Source organism: Pleurodeles waltl, chromosome 7 (assembly GCF_031143425.1).
Source record: "Pleurodeles waltl isolate 20211129_DDA chromosome 7, aPleWal1.hap1.20221129, whole genome shotgun sequence".
NCBI classification, from domain to species: Eukaryota; Metazoa; Chordata; class Amphibia; order Caudata; family Salamandridae; genus Pleurodeles; species Pleurodeles waltl.
In genome coordinates, this window is record NC_090446.1 from 578,838,154 (window position 1) to 578,857,741 (window position 19,588).

The 19,588-nt window shown below is 43.2% G+C and overlaps 1 protein-coding gene across 1 annotated transcript in view; it reads right to left on the reverse strand.

Moving 5' to 3' along the window:
• SRCAP (Snf2 related CREBBP activator protein) overlaps positions 1 to 19,588 on the reverse strand; it is a 1,275,580-nt gene that overhangs the window by 1,078,401 nt on the left and 177,591 nt on the right. The window contains exon 3 of the mRNA XM_069201690.1: positions 14,918 to 15,139. Within this exon, the coding sequence (XP_069057791.1) occupies positions 14,918 to 15,010 (93 nt within the window). The 5' untranslated portion in view covers positions 15,011 to 15,139. The remainder of the gene's footprint in view (positions 1 to 14,917; positions 15,140 to 19,588) is intronic.

Below are 19,588 nucleotides of genomic sequence, written 5' to 3' on the forward strand. Positions count from 1 at the left end.
GCATTTGGGTGCACAGTGGCACAAGATTCCTGGGAAGCAGAGAGGTGTTAGGAATCCAATTGAAAGGATTCAAAAAGGTCATTCTGCTGCATCTTTCACGACAGAGAAATTTTTAAGAAATATTTGACCTTGTGGCTATTGAAAACCTGAGGAATTAGTCTATTAGACACCTGCTGTACCAGATCAATGAGACATGGAACTAAACAAAACTGACGGCAGTGAGATATGACATGCAATATACTCCAGTAACTTCACAGCTACAGGTGAAGTATTGGCAGCAGCTATTGGGCACCACGTGGTGGTGCAGAAGTCACTGCCATTAAAAATACTTTGCCGCCAGTAAACCTCTGTCCCAAATCAATGGAACAGGAGCTCGTCCTGGATGTCAAGCTCAACATAATGGCTCAAGCAAAGGCAGTGTGTACCTCCTGCTTCAACATCCTGCGCATTCTACAAAAGATCTTCAAATGGTTGCCTCAGAACAACTGAAGGACAGTCACACAATCACTCATCAATCAGAAAGCTGGACTATGGCAACAATCTTTATGCAGCGATCTCCAAACAACTCCTATACACACCCCAGACCTTCCAGAAAATCGCTGCAAGACTCATACTAGACCTTTCACACCGCACCTCAACAAGTTTCACAAGTCAGCCAATTCAGACTTCACACACACCTACAAAGCCCTACACAGCACAGGAGCAGAAAACTTTAACAGCCGCATACCTTTCACCAACCACAACAGACACCTACATTCTTCCTCCCTCTCAGTCACACACATTACCCCCTGCTGCAGAAGCAAAGCTGGAGGTCTCTCATTCTCCTATATCGCACCCAAGACATGGAACAACCTCCTTCAGCATATCAAAGCCTCCTCCTCACTTCTCGAGTTCTACAAGAAACTAAAGAACTTGCTCTTCCAGTAAGCACCTTGGGACACCTCACACCTACACACTTCCCAAGCGCCTGGATACGGTCTCGGGTGATTACTGTGCTATACAAATTAATATAATTTAACATATGGAGCTACAGGCAACACTAAATGCGTACCTGGGCTATAAAGGGAACTCACCCAATACCATTAAATATGTCCCACAAAACTAGCTACAGTTAGCATCGTAAGTGGCCCCATGATACCATCCCACCACTTGTCGAATTTCTGCTACAACCAAGAGACTTTTTTCAAAGCAGAAGAACACCACATTGTTTGGATAATGGAGAGCTGGAATTTTTACTTTCTTTCCCAAGATAAATTATTTCACTTCAAATGGTGCAACTGCCTCAAAAGGCCAGACAGATCAAGAATTGGTACACTGCATCTTTCTTCCTACCATCTGTTCCACTGACTGAATAAGTCCTAAAAAAAAAAAAAAACCTTAAGTCCTAAAATAAAGTGCTTTTAAACATTACAGTGCCTAACGGAAGCATGAAAGTCTGTTTTCAAGATTTATGTTGGGCTATCACCATAAAGTCTATCATTGGGCGTTATGTCAACTTGTTTAAAAGAACCATTTTGTGAGCCCAGCATTTTCCCTGTGCCCCAATACAGCCCAGTGCTCAAGGATTCCTAAAATACCTAGGTAATGAGCCCCAGACTTTTCTGGGAAATTGTATTATTTGTCTAAAAGTGTTTTTTACTGCTACCCGTGCCCGTTTACTGTAGACTGTTTCAGGCAGCTTGGCCTTTTTAAAAGGTTTTTTAGCCATGACTGTCATCTAGTTTGTGGCACAAGACTGCATAGAATCCCCCCACCCCCTTTTTTTCAAAGTAAAAAGGCTACATACATACATTTGCAGCGTGTGTTTAGGAGACTGCTTAATCTGTTTCTGTGATTTAAACTGTGTTTAGAAACTGTCTGCATCCCCTGTTTTTTGCCTTAAAAAAGCCACATTTCAGAGTGCGCGACAAGCAGTATTTCAGCATTTTTTTGCAATCTCTACCTTACCTGGAAAGTAGGCTCTGCTAGCTTGGCAGTCTGGATTCAGCCTGTCTGTAGCCAAGGAGATTCTGAATAGAGCAGCAGCTGCCTCCTCCCTTCCCACAGAGACTGCGCTTCAGTTAACTTGGCCCTTATTTAAGTTTCTATTGGTTGCTGCATATGGCGTTGTGACAGGATGTTGTGGGCTGGTCCTTCTATTGGCTTAGGGATTAGAGTTGGGCTTGTGATTGGTAGTAGGGCTGAGATTCGGATTGGTTCCTGGTTCTAGCGCTGGGCTTGTGATTGGTAGTAGGGCTGAGATTCTGATGGGTACATGTTTTTAGGGTTGAGGTTGTGATTGGTTGTCAGGATTAGGGGTATGATTGATGATTAGGGTTGGGTCTCCCATTGGATGTTTGAAACAGGGTTACAAATCTGATTGGTAAGGGTTAGGACTAGGTTTCTATTGGCCAGTAGGGCTATTTAAGCCTAGGTCTCAGACCGTCTCCGCCTGGGCGGAGAGGACAAGGGCAGTTGCCTGTTTGGGCCTATTCAGGACAGGTAGGGCCTAGGGACAGGAATGCTGCCCAATTTGCCATTTATCAAAAAGGACCTTACACCCTACACATAAATCAACATGCAAAAACATTATCTGCAAAGACATCCAACCCCTGCATCACAAACTGACCACATACAGATTGCAATGTCCCATCATCCAACATTATACCCCATTTACAACACATACACATAGCCACTACAGTAAAACACCCTCATTCTCACAGCAAACACTACTCTGTCCACTCCCACTAACACAACCTGCCATTACCAACACAACACAAAACCACACTACACATCACTTTCAGCCTTCCAGATACACACTCCCTGTTCAGACATACCAACAATATCCTATTTGCGTCACACAGACCACCTTTAATCATAACAATTCCTAAACCCAGCCTTCCAACACACCATCTACAAATGCCCTTCCCCTCTCTTCACCTATTACGCTCAACCATACAATCCTCACACTCCACTCCATCACACATTACCTCTTCCAGTCGTCACAACTAAAACAAACTCCCCTGACACACATCCATCCCCTCTTACACACTTCATACATTAATCTATAAAACACAACACCCCCTGTAATACTCTAATTCCTCTGACCAGCACTCACATACAAATCCCTCACCAAAAACAACTACATGAATATCCCCTCTCGATATTCCACAAAAACAATACAGACCACACACATCAGCACATCAAATCAACACAAACTTTCATTATACTTAACGTCACACCCACTCCCACCCTCACCCTCACGACTACACAAAGAATACAAATCCCGTCCAATCTTTACCCCTACATTCTCACTCTTCACAAACATCTACCACAAGCACCCAAACCCAGCAACTTTCATTCACCCACCTCTCCTCCATTGCACAATTTAGAGCCTTACATCATGATCCACATGCTCCTCCACCACCCCTAACCCATACTCCATCCACATTAAACAGACGCAAACAAAATAAACATGCCACTCTTAACTTTGCATCCCCTTGTCTATTACATAATAAGGCTACCCTACAAAAAACAATACACCTCCAGCGCCTTGAGACCCTACCGGGTGAGTAGTACACTTTACAAATTACCGATTGATTGATGTCTCTCTCAGCCACCAAGCCCACCACCCACACTCAACCAACCAAATGCCTCGTAAACCTGCTGGAAGTAAACAAGACTGCTGTGACCCTCACACAGTTATCACAACTAACACACCTGCTACCAGCTCAAAATATACTGCTTACCCTTCTCCTAAGCAAAACAACACCGCCATTAACACATTTTTTCCAATGCTCGGTCACTCTTTAAAAAAAAAACAAGCGACACATCTACGACCTGCTCACAGACATACAACCTGACTTACTATTCATAACAGAATCATGGTTGGGAGATGACATGGCCCAAGGGTTGCATGAAGCCCTTCCTCCAGACTATCAAACCATCACACAAAACTGTGTAGGTAAAAGAGGAGGTGGATAAGATACTATATTCAAACAAGCAATAAACCTCAGTAAAACAGGCATTTACATACAAGGTTGAGAAGCCCTCCTCACCAGATGCCACCCTCATACTTCCTCCTTTACAGACTTCCACCTAACAGTCTCAAACCTTTTTATATTATACTCAAACCTATGCATTATTGGGGACTTAAAATTTGGTTTCACAAACCCAATATGCCCTATCCAAAAGCTATCACCACTGGCCTAGTCGCATTGAACCTACATCAGATTGTCCAAAATCCCACACACATCCCTGGACACATCCTAGATGTAATTTTTGCTAAGCCTGAACTAGTTACCGTTCATAGCATCACACCAATCACATGGTCAGACCACCATTTGATAACTTTCCGACATAAAACTCCACAAATATACACACCCCACAACTACTTGCATACATGCACCGATCGACCTTGGAGCAAACTCAAGTTTGATGACTTAGAAACACAACTAACAGCCAACACAGATCTAGATACAATTAATTCTGTTCCAAAACTTTGAGTGGCTACAGGAAGCTTTTGATATCCTAATACCACTCAGAAAAACTAAACACAACAAAAGAAAACTAAGACTTTGGAGAAACACAGAACTTAAGATAAAGCAACAAACCAGAAAGTTGCAGCGGACCTGGCTCAAACCAAACAGTCCAGACAAACTGCAGCTACACAAACTTAACAGACTATACAAATCATCGATAAAAAAAAAAAAAGCTAAAAAAAAAATATATATACTACTCTGACAGAATTCAAAATGCTAAATCTGCAACCAAATAATTTTATAAAATTCTCAATTAATTTCGAAAACCTACATGCATGGAAGGAAGTCATCCCACTACTCGAGATTTCACAAACAATCTGCCAACTCATTACAAAACCAAGGCAGACATTGCACTCCTATTTAAAACAGAAAACCATCAGCACCAACCCCTTTCCTAAAACACCCTCTAAGAATGAACCAACCCAGCCTCTACAGCTCTTCAAACATCTCACAAGGTGGATTTATGGATTTGGTCAAAGAAAGCAGACCTTCCGGTTGCCCTTCTGACCCTTGCCCACCACACATCTTCAAGAACATTCTTCTATCTACTTCTGCTGCCACACCTGTAACAAGAATCATCAACTCTTCAACTTTTCCTGTAGACCTGAAAACTGCATACATACAACCATTATTAAAGAAAACAAACCTAGACCCGCAAGACCGCCAACAATTACAGACCAATCACAAATGGACCTTTCCTGGGCAAACTGATAAAAAGAGCAGCATTCACCCATATGTCACAATTCATTGAAGACAATTCTATACTTTAAGACTTCCAAACTGGATTGCGCCCAGGGAGAGGCACTGAATCGGCACTCATGGCAATCTGGGATGATCTTAAAAACACAGTCAACCGCAATGGAGTTGCTGCACTACTTCTCTTGGACCTCTCGGCTGCCTTTGATACGGTTGACCATTACACCCTAATTCAAAGACTCCACAAAGCCGGCATGAAAGGGGCTGCTCTCGACTGGATTAAATTCTACCTTCAAAAAAGAACTAATATCTATTTGCCCCCCTTATCGTCCCAACCCTACCTCACAAAAGCAGGGGTCCGCCAATGATCAATCATCTCACCTTTGCTTTTCAATATCTACATATCATTACCAGAACTGATCAATGATTTTCATCTCACATGCTACAACTATGCAGATGACACACAAATACTACTTAAATTAGAATGCCCCAAAATCATTGAAAACTCACAAATCTTCAGTTGCCCCAAAGCCATTGATCAGTGGATGACATGGAGCCATCTCAAACTAAATGCCTCCAAAACCGAATACTCATATGTGGAGACTGGAAAAATTATGACCCACTGTGCGCTTGGCCTGGCGATGTCTGGCAATCTCCTCAATTATCCAAGGAAGTTAAAAACCTTGGAATCACCATGGACTCCAAGTTATCAATGAATGCCCAAGTGGACAAATTAGCCCAAACAAGCTTCATCACCTTGAAGACTCTACGATGCAACTTCCCCACCTCAGATTTCGACACAAGGAGCAAGCTCCTGCCTCGCTTGTACTATCCAAACATGATTATGCCAGTGGCCTCTACCATGGAGTATCTCTATCTATTATGAAAAAATTACAACATATTCAGAACTCCGCCGCCAGGCTACTATTACATGTAAAGCCGCAAGCCCACATCTCCCCTGCCTTGAGAGCACTACACTGATTACCCGTTGCCAGAAGATGCACGTTGACGCTGTTTTGTATCACCCACAAAGCTATACATGGAACAGGACCGCTTTTTATCAGAAACAAAATAACGAAATACGTTCAACAAAGAAACCGCTGTCAAGATTGGCACCCGTCTTAAAACACCACCATACAAAAAAAAAAAAGACTTTAGGTGGTAAATCCTCCTCCGTACAAGCAGCCAAACTATGGAATTCATTACCTCCAACTATAGGAGCCACAGATAACTGAATACTACTCAAGAGTTGGCTCTTGGCTCTTTCCCTCATAACCACCATATTCAAACAGCTATAGACTGCATATGCCTATGTTGATAAATATTTTTTATCTGATTATGTGTATTCTAGTTATATATAGTTCTTTAGAAAATATATATTGCTACAATGTCCTAACAAACTACACACACTATTGAAACCTGTTTAACTAATGTATATTCACTCATGGATTGTATATGTATGTACACACACACACACACACATATATATATATATTTGGAAAATGTCACTTACCCAGTGTAAATCTGTTCGTGGCATGTTCCGCTGCAGATTCACATGCTATGCATAGGTCCTGCCATCTAGTGTTGGGCTCGGAGTGATACAAGTTGTTTTTCTTCGAAGAAGTCTTTGAGTCACGGGATCGAGTGACTCCTCCTCTTCGGCTCCACTGCCCATGGGCATAGACTCCATCTTAGATTGTTTTCCCGCAGAGGGTAAGGTAGGAGTGATAGAGAGTAAAGAAAAGAGATGTCCATGCAAATGGAATAGAGATATATATATATACACATATGTACAAATGAATGTGTAACTTAAACTGCTACAGGCTCCCGGGGAGGAGGGAGGGTGCATGTGAATCTGCAGCGGAACATGCCACAAACAGATGTACACTGGGTAAGTGACATTTTCCGTTCGATGGCATGTGTAGCTGCAGATACACATGCTATGCATAGACTACAAAGCAGTTTTCCTCCCATAAGCGGTGGTCAGGCTGTAGGAGTTGAAGTTGTTTGAAATAGTGTTCTTAGTACAGACTGTCCTACTGTGGCTTGTTGTGTTGCTAACCCATCTACACAGTAATGCTTGGTAAATGTATGGGGTGCTGACCAAGTGGCTGCTTTACAGATTTGTCACTGGTATATTTCCTAGAAGTGCCATTTTTGCTCCTTTCTTCCTGGTGGAATGTGCTTTTGGTGTTACTAATAGCTGCCTTTTAGCTTTTAGGTAACAGGTTTGGATGCATTTTACTATCCATCTAGCTAGCCCTTGTTTTGAGATAGGATTACCAGTATGCGGTTTTTGGAATGCGAAAAATAACTGTTTAGTTTTCCTAAATGAGTTTGTTCTGTCAATGTAATACATTAAAGCTTTTTTAATGTCTAAGGTATGCTTCGCTCTTTCTGCTACTGAGTCTGGCTGTGGGAAGAAGTCTGGAAGTTCCACGGTTTGATTTATATGAAACGGTGAGATGAGTTTAGGTAGGAATTTTAGGTTCGTGCGAAGTACTACTTTATGTTTGTGTACTTGTATAAAGGGTTGTTCAATAGTGAATGCTTGTATTTCACTAACTCTTCGTAATAAAGTGATTGCAACGAGGAATGCTGCTTTCCACGTTAGATATTGAATCTGACACAAGTGCATGGGTTCAAACGGTGGACCCATGAAGGCACTGGTGGTGTTCTTGGTGGTATGATACGTTTTAGCATTTCCATAAAGGCTTTGATGACAGGGACTCTAAATAGAGACTGGTTTTGTATATTTTGTAAATACGCTGAAATAGCTGTGAGATGTATTTTAATGGATGAAAAAGCTAAATTGGCTTTTTGTAGATGAAGTAACCTACAATGTCGTGTATGGATGCGGAAAGAGCTGTTATGTGTTTGGATTGACAGTGAAAGAAAAACCTTTTCCATTTGTTTGCAAGCACTGCCTGGTAGTGGGTTTTCTTGCTTATTTAATTACTTCCATACATTCTGGTGGAAGACGTAGATATCCAAACTCTAAGACTTCAGGAGCCAGATTGCAAGATCCAGTATTGCTGGATTTGGATGTCTGATAATTTGTTTGTTTTGTGTCAACAGATCCGGCCTGTTTGGCAGCTTGATGTGTGGTACTAGTAATAGGTCTAACAATGTTGTGTACCATGGTTGACGTGCCCACGTTGGCGCTAGAAGTATGAGTTTGAGTTTGTTTTGACACAGTTTGTTGACCAGAAATGGAATGAGCGGGAGAGGGGGAAAAGCGTAAGCAAATATCCCTGACCAGTTGATCCATCGAGCATTGCCCTTGGATAGAAGGTGTGGGAACCTGGATGCAAAGTTTTGGCATTTTGTGTTCTGGCTGGTGGCGAATAGATCTGTGCCTGGTGTTCCCCATTAGCGAAAGTACTTGTGAAGTACTTGGGAGTGAATTTCCCACTCTTGTGTTTGCTGATGATCCCTGCTGAGAACATCTGCTAATTGATTGTGAATCCCTGGAATGTACTGTGCTACCAGGTGAATGTTGTTGTGAATTGCCCAATGCCAATTTTTTTGTGCTAGAAGACAAAGTTGTGATGAGTGGGTCCCTCCTTGTTTGTTTAGGTAGTATATTGTAGTCATGTTGTCTGTTTTGATGAGAATGTGTTTGTGAACGAGAAGGGGTTGAAAGGCTTTGAGAGCTAGGAATACAGCTAGCAATTCTAAGTGGTTTATGGGAAGTTATTTGCGTTTGTTGTCCCATTGTCCCTGAATGTTGTGATTGTTGAGGTGTGCTCCCCATCCAATCATTGATGCATCTGTTGTAAGTGTGGCTTGAGGCACAGGGTCTTGAAATGGCTGCCCTTTGTTTAAATTTGTGGAATTCTACCACTGAAGCGAGATGTGTGTTTGGCAGGCTATCAACACTAGATCTTGAAGTTGACCATGTGCCTGTGACCACTGTTTTGCAAGGCACTGTTATAAGGCCTAAATGTTTAGTCTTGCATTGGGGACAATGGCGATGCATGATGCCATCATGCCCAACAGTTTCATGACAAACTTGACTGTGTACTGTTGGTTTGGCTGGATGTGTGGTAATATGTTGTGGAATGATTGTACCCTTTGTGGACTTGGGCTTGCAAGTGCTGTTTGGGTATTTAATGTGGCTCCTAAATACTGTTGAACCTGCGCTGGTTCTAAGTGAGATGTTTGGTAGTTTATTGAGAACCCTAGTTGTATGTAGGGTCTGTATTACATAACGTGTATGGTGTTGACAATGTGTCTGACTGTTGGATTTTATTAGCGAGTCGTCGAGATATGGAAAGACATGGATATGTTGCCTTCTTATGTAGGCTGCGACTACGGCAAGGCATTTTGTAAATACTCTGGGAGCTGTTGTTATCCCGAAAGGTAACACCTTGAACTGGTAATATTTTCCCGGTATTACGAACCTGAGATATTGTCTGTGCGCTGGATGGATGGGTATGTGAAAATACGCATCTTTGAGATCCACTGTTGACATACAATCTTGTTGTAACAGTGGGACTACATCCTGTAGTGTTACTATGTGAAAGTTTTCTGATAGGATGTAAAGATTAAGAGTTCTGAGATCTAGTATTGGTCTCAATATTCCGTCTTTTTTTGGGAATGAGGAAATACAGGGAGCAAACTCCTGTTCCTATTTGATGATGTGGTACAAGCTCTATGGCTTGTTTAAGTAATAGTGATTGTACTTCTGCTTGCAACATTGAAATGTGTTGGGAGGAGTGTGTGTGGTTTTGGAGGTATATCTGGAGGAATTTGTGCGAATTCTATGCAGTAACCATGTTGGATAATGGATAAGACTCAATTGTCGGTTGTGATGGGTAACCAGTGTGTGGAACTTTTGCAGTCTTCCTCCCACAGGGGAAGTGTGGTGAGGGAAGATGTGGAGCAAGTCACTGCTTTGTGTGTGGTTTGCTTTGAGGGCTGATATTTTCCCCTAGTTTTGGGAAATTGGCCCCTGTAGGTTCCTCGAAACCCCCCTCTTTGGTACTGTGGCTGGTAAGACTGTTTCAATTGTGAGGTAGATGCCTCAGATGTCTGGGTTCTAAAACCTCCCTTATATTGAGGCTTTCGAAATGAGCCTCTGTACTGTGTTGAGTAAAGCGCTCCCATAGCTTTAGCAGTGTCAGCTTCCTTTTTTATTTTTTCAATGGCTGTATCAACCTGTATGCCAAACAGCTGTTTTTCATTAAATAGCATGTTAAGGACAGCTTGCTGGATTTCGGGTTTAAAGCCTGACGACCAAAGCCACGCCTGTCTTCCAATGGTGAGCGCTGTATTGATTGTTCACGCGGCTGTGTCTGCGGAATCTAATGCTGACCTGATTTGATTATTTGTAATGGCCTGCCCTTCCTCGACTATTTGCTGGGCTCTTTTCTGTTGATCCTTGGGGAGATGCTGGTTGATATCTTTCATCTCGTCCCAGTGGGCCCCATCGTACCTAGCCATTAGCACTTGGGAATTGGCTATTCTCCATTGATTAGCACTTGCGATGCTACTCTTTTACCAGCAGCATCGAATTTCCTGCTTTATCTGGTGGCGGCGCATCAGATGACTGGGAATTAGCCCTTTTCCTTGCTGCGCTGACCACTACGGAGTCTGGAGGTAGCTGTTAGGTAATAAAATCTGGGTCAGAAGAAGGCGGCTTATATTTCTTTTCTACCCTAGGAGTGATAGATCTTGCCTTAACTGTTTCCTGAAAGATCTGATGTGCATGTTTTAGCATGCCAGGAAGCATGGGTAGAGACCGGTACGTGGTGGGAGTTGAGGATAATTTTCTATTTAATACTTTGTCCTCAAGAGGTTCTGTGTGCATGGCTACGTTATGGTATGACGCTGCCCTAGCTAGAACCTGAGTGTATGAGGTGCTATCCTCTGGGGGTGATGGCTTTGAAGGATAGCATTCTGGACTATTGTCAGAAATGGGATCATCGTAAAGGTCCCAGGGGTCGACATCATCTTGGTGTGACTCTGCAGAGTGTACTGGAGACTGTGCAGTGGGGGTAATAGGTGGAGAGACAGTTGAGGAGAATGGGGAGGAGACTGGTGCGGTGAGAACTGAGGAGGTGAAGATTTTTGTCTGGGTTTTGGCACTTTAGCCGGTGGCTGATCAGTGTCCAATCGTCCTTGAAAGGCCAGCTTCCTCTTTGTTTTTAAAGGAGGTGCAGTGAGGATCTTGCCAGTGTCTTTATGAATTTGAATTCTGGCCTGTTTTTCATCAAATTCCTCCATTTGCGTAAGTTCCTCCGCAAATCTATGGCTTTCTTTCAGTTGTTTGGAAAGTCCATGCTCCTCTGTATATATTGGTCTTTTCGGCTCTGAAGCCGGTTTCCTCGGGATCAAAAGGCCTGGAGTAGACATTGGCCTCGGCTCAGAGAGGGATTTTCGAGGCTTCAACTCGATGGGTTGGTGCTTGACTATTTCAGAGCCTGTGCTTCGTCTCGAGTCCGAAGGCTTCGGTGGCATGGCCTTTCTCGGTTGTTGTCTTTTTACGGGTGGAGCCATGGCCTTCTGGCAGTGGCGTCTTCGAGGCCTTGTGTTTGGGATTGGACGGGACAGGGGCAGGCATACTCACCAGCTGTCCTGCCGTGATTGGTCTGTCATTGTCGGACTCGTGCTTGGAGTCGGATTCCCGAACGGAGACTGCGGTGTTCATAATCTCCTCCTCTTCTACGTCGAGAAGTTCAGTGGTTCTCAATGCCATTTCCAACCTTTGCACTCTTCGGTCTCGTAGAGTCTTCTTCGAGTGGAAGGATCTGCATGCCTTGCAAGTATCCTCTCGGTGGTCTGGAGATAGACACAGGTTACAGACTAGATGTTGGTCCGTATAAGGGAATTTTGCGTGGCACCGAGGGCAGAAACGAAACGGGGTCCGGTCCATGAGGCTTTGATGAAGCTTTGGTCGGCCGACCAGGCAAGTAGAGAGCTGTATCCACTGGTGCCGAAGTGTCGATGATAGATGGTAGGCAATCGAATCAATACTGACAAATTTACAGGGTTTGTAGTACTTTTCTGACTCGAACTACCGGAGCGAAAAGAAACCCATCCAAACCCGATGGCGGGAAAAAAAAAAAACAATCTAAGATGGAGTCGATGCCCATGCACAATGGAGCCGAAGTGGAGGAGTCACTCGATCCCGTGACTCGAAAAGACTTCTTCGAATTAAAACAACTTGTAACACTCCGAGCCCAACACTAGATGGCAGGACCTATGCATAGCATGTGTATCTGCAGCTACACATATATATGAGAGAGAGAGAGAGAGAGAGAGAGAGAGAGAGAGAGAGAGAGATTCTATGCTTAACATGAGGTCATTGCATAACTCCTAGATAAGTTGTTATATTAGATACTTATGAATCCCTCCTCATTTTAGATCACTTTGTCTACCCATCACCATATGTCATGCCTCTATCAATCTATCCTCCATTCCAACTCTGACTCATCCCAAATCCATTCTACTACTTTCATCTCCTAAATATCCCTGCCTAAACTCTTCCCGCCTCTTTCACATCTAACTCACCCAAACCTCACTTTACTACCACGATCTCCCAAACAACCCTACTAAATTCTCCCTCATTTATCTCACCCTGCTACTATGATCTCCCTAACCCTTTCCACAGACTCTTTCCCTTTACTCATCCCAAGCCTAAATCCTATTACCATAAACTCCCAATTAACACTTCTGGATTCTTCCCTCCTCCACCCCTCCATTACTCCAGTCAATCCAACTAACAAACTCACATATCCACGGCTCAAATTAACTCATAATAGTAAAACTGTACTCATATTTCCCTATACTAATCCAGCACCAATTCCTTTTGGATTCCAGAGTAGCGTGCTACTCTCCAAAAAGCGCTATGATGTCTCGTCAGGGGTAGTAAGCGCTATATAAATATAAATACTACTCCAATACAATATTCGGGCAAAGGGCGTGGGATCTGGCAATATGCTGTTTTGCAACACTTTCTTCTAGTTTAGTTTGCTTAATGGATGCACAAGAGTGGGATTATTATTTTTTTATTTTTTTGCAATCGTTTTGAACAACAAATCTCAATCTCAGCTGTGTGGCTGAAAACGTCATCAGATAACGCTTTTTTTTTTTTTCTTTTTTTCTTTTTTAAAGGAAACAAAAAAATTACAAATGAATAATATTGGGACAAAAATAACTTGGGAAAACTGCAGTTCTGTCCTGTGTGTTAATTAACAACCTTGTGGTATCCGCCAGTTACAGTGATCTAATGACTGGAGAAATACCTATTTTCTACATTTTGCAGCAAGTATGGCTACTGTCCTTCAGCCCAAGTGATAATGACAGCAATTTCACAACGCAGTGGTACAGGATTTTTTTTACCTACACCACAACTACATGACTGCCTACTCACTTTCTGCACGAAAGGAATCAGTTGGTCTGCTGATTTTGTTGAAAGACATTCACTGTGTTCTATTGTACTGGAATGTCTAACCCCATACCATTACTAGAATACTCCCAGGGAGTCAAGTGCCCAAAAAGAGTAACTGTTACCGAAGTTGCATTCACAAGTGGCCCTGGAATGAGTGGCAAACAATATTACTGCCCAGTAGCGACCAACCTCCCACTGGCCAACAAAAGATGCAGGCAACTAAACCTATGCACAAGAATCTTGCACTGCAGTGCAATTTAAGGCAATTTCCTTAAGTCTCTCATTATCACCCAGTTTATTTGCTGCATTTCTTGCCATTTAATCTTTTACTCCACTTTCAATGATGTTCCTCATGAGAAACCTTTTTGCATTTTCCCAGATCATAGCAGTTTTTGATCAAAACATAAAACATTGAATTAAAAAGATGAACCTACTTTAGCACCATAGATATCAACTATAAAGTCGACCCTACTTTAGCACCATGGATATCAACAACTCACACCTACCTACCTGAGGTTGCTCCTGGTTGTTTCAGTACCCTAGTTAATATGTCCCCACAATTTTTCTGAAACATTTCACAACATGAAAGACAATCAAGATACTAAAAGGGAACACCCCACACTCTGCTGTATTCGCTTTAGTATATGAGAGCCCTTGCTAACCCGTTACAGCTACAACAACTACATCTCATACCCTAAAACTTTGAAATATCTAGGCCCTGGCCTAGAGAAGTGAAGCTACACGGAAACATTAAGAGTCCTAACTGTGAATATTTATAGTGTGGGTACGTACATTGCTCCTCAAAGCTTCTATACATATGCAATCACATTAAAACTAGCACCTCAACATACTCCTTGTTCAATTAAGTTGTGCTCTATATATCTTTTTGTTTTTATAGGGTGGCTTGAGCATAGTTCGATGCCTACCTACATGCATAGAAAACAAATGAATCTAAGGAAAAGCTATTCACCAAACTGAGTTCAGAAAGTATTTATTCCCTTTCTTTAGTCATGATGATCAAACACCACTCCCTTCACTCAGCCTAGAGTGCAATACACACCACTGAGGAAACAGGATAGGTGAGAATGGTGGATTCAGCTACTCTGGCTCCTGATACGAGCTAGACACATTCTGCTTACTGTTCTAATGAACATCTTATATGTTCAGCTGAAGTAGCAGAATAACTAGAGTATAGACTCATATTAACCTCGAACACTTTCGTCTACTAAATACACATTTTCACCCAAAAAGTAAAGGATTTTCCTAGAGCATGATCCAAGATATTCTACTTCAAGTGATGTACCTGTGCTGACAGAGAGCGATGCTGTCGTGAAGGGCTGGTCTGCATTTCAAGAGTGCGCCTGTGTCTCTGCCTGAAACCTGCGGGTGTGCACATAGGGCTGCTTTCCTGCTCCAGGGCATGCTGGGAACCGGCCTCATTATGGTTAGCCGGCCACAGCAAAAATATGTCCAGTTCCTAAGTCACTTGGCGGCACAGCCACGGCCTGGCCTGCCTACGAAGAGCCTGAGAACACAGGACATTGAGGCAAACGTTAAGAGAAGCAGCAATAGGTGAAAAGGCAACTACTTGCAAAATCAAATTACTGAGCATAGCAGAATACTGGCCCCAGTGTAAGAATGTTTTACTTACCTTTAACAATGGTTCTCTATTGATTACACCTTTCTTGGGGGATCTTGAGAGGGCTGTACTTTAGCCTTACCACATCAGTGATTTAAGTGATTAACTACCAACAATGACCAGGGAAGTAAAAGCAAACCTCCTCCTTCATAAAAATGTATTTGAGTATCAGGTCCAATTCACAGTTAAATTGTCGGCTTTGCTTAAGAAGGAAGGAATGGTTTCTTACCTGTAACTCCAGTTCTCTTGTAGGGGTATTTCCATGATAGTCATAAGCACTGAATAGTTCCGCACACCTGCGGGGACACCGGAGCACTGTTCTGTTGTGTATTCTTAAGTGTAGTAGTTTCCTTTCTTGAAAAAGGCCTGTTAGGTCACATAAGAATATCAATGTGCAGCCTAGGTGAAAAGCTACAAAGGCCAAATTGTTCATTCTCTAGGTTGGAAAGAAAGGAAGCTGTAGTACAGATACACCTTTAAAAATTTATTTATTCTAGAAATGTAGTAAAAAACATATCCTCCAACTTTATTTACACCTTCAAATGAGAATGAAACAATGCAGGGCAGTGTAGCCCATAGGCTGCCATTATACAGGATGTAAATAGAGCTGTGCTTTTAAGAAAGGAAAGTCTTCCTGTATTCCATCATGCACAGCAAAAGGCAGTTGCCTCAGTTCTTTTTGTAGGCTTGTAACATGACATGAAGAAACCTGAACATCCTTTTCATTAACAACATCGTTATCATTATTGTAGATATCCTTATGTCAACTCCACCGGGGAGGAGGGAGGGTTGCTTATGACTATCATGGAAATACCCCTACGAGAGAACTGGAGTTACAGGTAAGAAACCATTCCTTCTCTCGTAGGGGATTTCCATGTATAGTCATAAGCACTGAATAGATTAGCAAGCCCATCCCAATAACCGCGGTGGAGTAGACATAATACTGAAACAATAAATTACGCAAATACATTCTTGAGAGAGGCCTGTCCAACCTGTGCATCTGTCCTAGCATCTGAATCAAGGCAGTAATGCTTAGTAAAGGTATGGACAGATTTCCAGGCAGCCGCTTTGCATATTTCTGCCAAAGGAATATTTCTCATCAACGCAGCAGTCGAAGCCTTTCCCCTAGTTGAATGGGCTTTTGGCCTGCCATCGAGGGATTTATTTGCTAACTGATAACAGAATATGATACAAGAAACAATCCACCTGGATAAGGATTTTTTGGAAGTGGCTAAACCTGTTCTAACTGGGCCATAGTTAATAAACAGCTGCTGTGATTGGCGCAAGCATTTTGTTCTATCCAAGTAAAATTTGAAGACCCTTTTAACATCGAGAGAATGTAGGGTTCTCTCAGCAGGAGAAGACGGATTTTGGAAGAAAGTCGGTAATGAGATGGTTTGGTTTACATGAAAGTCTGAAACGACTTTAGGTAGAAATTTTGGATGTGTCCTCATTACTACTTTTGAAGAATGAAAAACCGTATAAGGTTCTTGAGCGCAAAGGGCCTGGATCTCACTGACCCTGCGAGCCGAAGTGATTGCAACCAGAAAAGCAGTTTTCCATGTAAGATGTTGGAGTGATGCTTTATGTATTGGTTCAAAAGGGTGTAGCATTAGACGCAATAGGACAATATTCAGCTCCCATGGAGGAGATGGCCGCCTAATGGGAGGAAAGACCTTTTTCAAACCTTCTATGAAGTCTTTTATGATTGGAATCTTAAAGAAAGAGGATTGGGAAGGGCTCTTTCTATATGCCGTTAGAGCTGCCAGGTGTACTTTTATTGATGACAACTGCAAGCCAGACTTTGCCAAATTTAACAAGTATGGAAGAATAGCTTCTTCTCCGCAAGTTATTGGGTCGACGTTGTCCAAGCACCACATGCAGAACCTTTTCCATTTGAATGCATAAGCTGTTCTTGTGGAGGGGCGCTTTGCCTCCCTTAGAATCTCCATGCAGTCCTGAGGTAGATTCAGGTGACCATATTGTACTAGCTCAGGAGCCATGCTGACAAATTCAACGATGAGAGGTTGGGATGTGTTATCTGGCCTCGAAACTTCGTGAGAAGGTCTGGGCGACAAGTTAATCTGATGTGTGGTTTGAGTGACCGGTGAAGGAGGTCTGGAAACCACCACTGGTGTGGCCATTCTGGGGCAATGAGAATCATCTTGGTGTGAGAATTGGACAGCTTGAGGAGGACTGTCTGTATCAGGGGAAGCGGTGGTAAGGCATAAAGAAATGCTCCTGACCAGTTTATCCACAGGACATTCCCCAATGTTCCTGGATGGTAGTATCTGGAGGCGAAGCTTTGGCATTTTTTGTTTTCTGGGGTTGCAAATAGGTCTATAGAAGGGGTACCCCACATGGAAAAAATGGAGCGGACGTAGTCGTCGTCGTGCAAAACCCACTCATGGTTTTCGTTCATTGCTCAGCTGAGGGCATCCGCTTGGACATTCTGTATGCCCGGAAGGTGAGTTGCCATTAGCGATAGGTTCCTGGCTAGAAGCCAGTGCCAAATTGTTTTGCCTCTGTCGACAGTCCTGGATCTGGTACCCCCTTGTCTGTTCAAATAATACATGGTGGCCATGTTGTCTGTCTGGAGAAGCAGAGTTTTCGCCTTCAGTGAGGGGAGGAAGGCCTTGAGTGCAAGACGGACTGCGCGAACTTCTAAAAGATTGATGTGATAGTCGCTCTCTCTGTGACCACGTGCCTTGTATTCGGAGGTGATCCATATGTGCTCCCCATCCGAGCAGCGATGCATCCGTGACTATGGTTTGGGTTGGAGGCTGTTGTTGGAATGGAACCCCCTTCAGAAGATTGTTCGGAGAACACCACCACTTGAGAGATTGAATGGCATGGGGAGAAAGGAGGATGATGTTCTCCCAATCGTCCACTAGTTGATACCATTGATTCTCCAGACATTCCTGTAAGGGTCTCATATGGAGGCGAGCATTGGGAATGAGGTAGATGCAAGACGCCATCGAGCCCAGGAGAGAGGATATCGCTCTTGCAGTGGTCTGAGGCATTTTCTGGAGCTGCTGGCACTTTTGGAGGATTGATAACCGTTGTTCCTCCGAAGGAAACACCTTTCCTTGAGTGGTGTCTATGATGGCGCCTAAGTAATGCAAACTCTGAACAGGTGTTGCTGTGGATTTGGAGAGGTTGACCTGAAGGCCCAGACTCTGGAGGAGCTGGTGAGTCCAGTTGAAATGCTGTTGAGCCTCTAGGTATGTGGATGCTTTTATGAGCCAATTGTCGAGATAGGGGTAGACGAATATTCAATGTTTTCTTAAATGGGCTGCCACCACCGCCATGCATTTGGAAAACGTTCTTGGTGCTGATTTGAGGCCGAAAGCTAGCACCGTAAATTGGTAATTACTTTTTCCGACGAGGAATCTCAAACTTTCGATGCTTTTTGATCACAGGAATGTGAAAGTAAGCGTCACTGAGATCTATTGCAGAGAGCCAGTCACCCTGACGAAGTTGGGGATAGATTTGGTGTAAGGATAGCATCCTGAATTTCTCTTTGCGAATCCATTTGGTGGCTACCCTTAGATCTAGAATGGGACGAAACTCGTGTTTGTCTTTCTTTGGTACCAGAAAATACCTCGAATAGATTCCCTTTCCTTGCTGGTTGATAGGAACAGGTTATATTGCTCTCTTTTATAATAGGGTTGTTACTTCCACTTGGAGAGCATCGAGGTGGTGACTCACCGGTTTGAGTGGAATAGACGGCGGGGGACTAATGAACCTGAGACAGTAGCCATTCCGCACAATATTCAACACCCAGGAGTCTGATGTGATGCGTTGCCACTCTTCCAGATGACTTGAGATACTTCCCCCTACCGGAGTGTGTAACAGAGGAGGGGGAAGCGAGGATTTAGGTCTTAGACGCTGGTGCCTGACGAGCTGTTTGAGTTTGTGGCGTAGAGCGACCCCTTGTTTGCTTTCGTTGGGTCGAAAAGGTTCTCTGATGCTGTTGCTGGGATCTTGAAGGCATCCACTGTGGTGTTTGAAATCTTTGAGTAAAGAGTCTATGGTGGTAGGGACGGAATGTTTTCCGTTGCTCCCTTGGTCTCTCGATGCCCACCGCTTTTAGAGTGTCCAGTTCCGTTTTCATTCTCGACATTTCGTCGTCAGCATGAGAACCAAACAAAGTGGAAACTGAAAAGGGAAAATTTTGTATTCTCTGTTGCGCCTCTGGTTTAAGTGACGTAAGGCGTAGCCAGGCGTGTCTTCTCAAAGAAACTCTATGAGTATAATTATGTGCGGATAACACAGAGGAGTCTGCAGCCGCGCTTATCACTTGATTGGAGACCATGGCACCTTCACTAACGA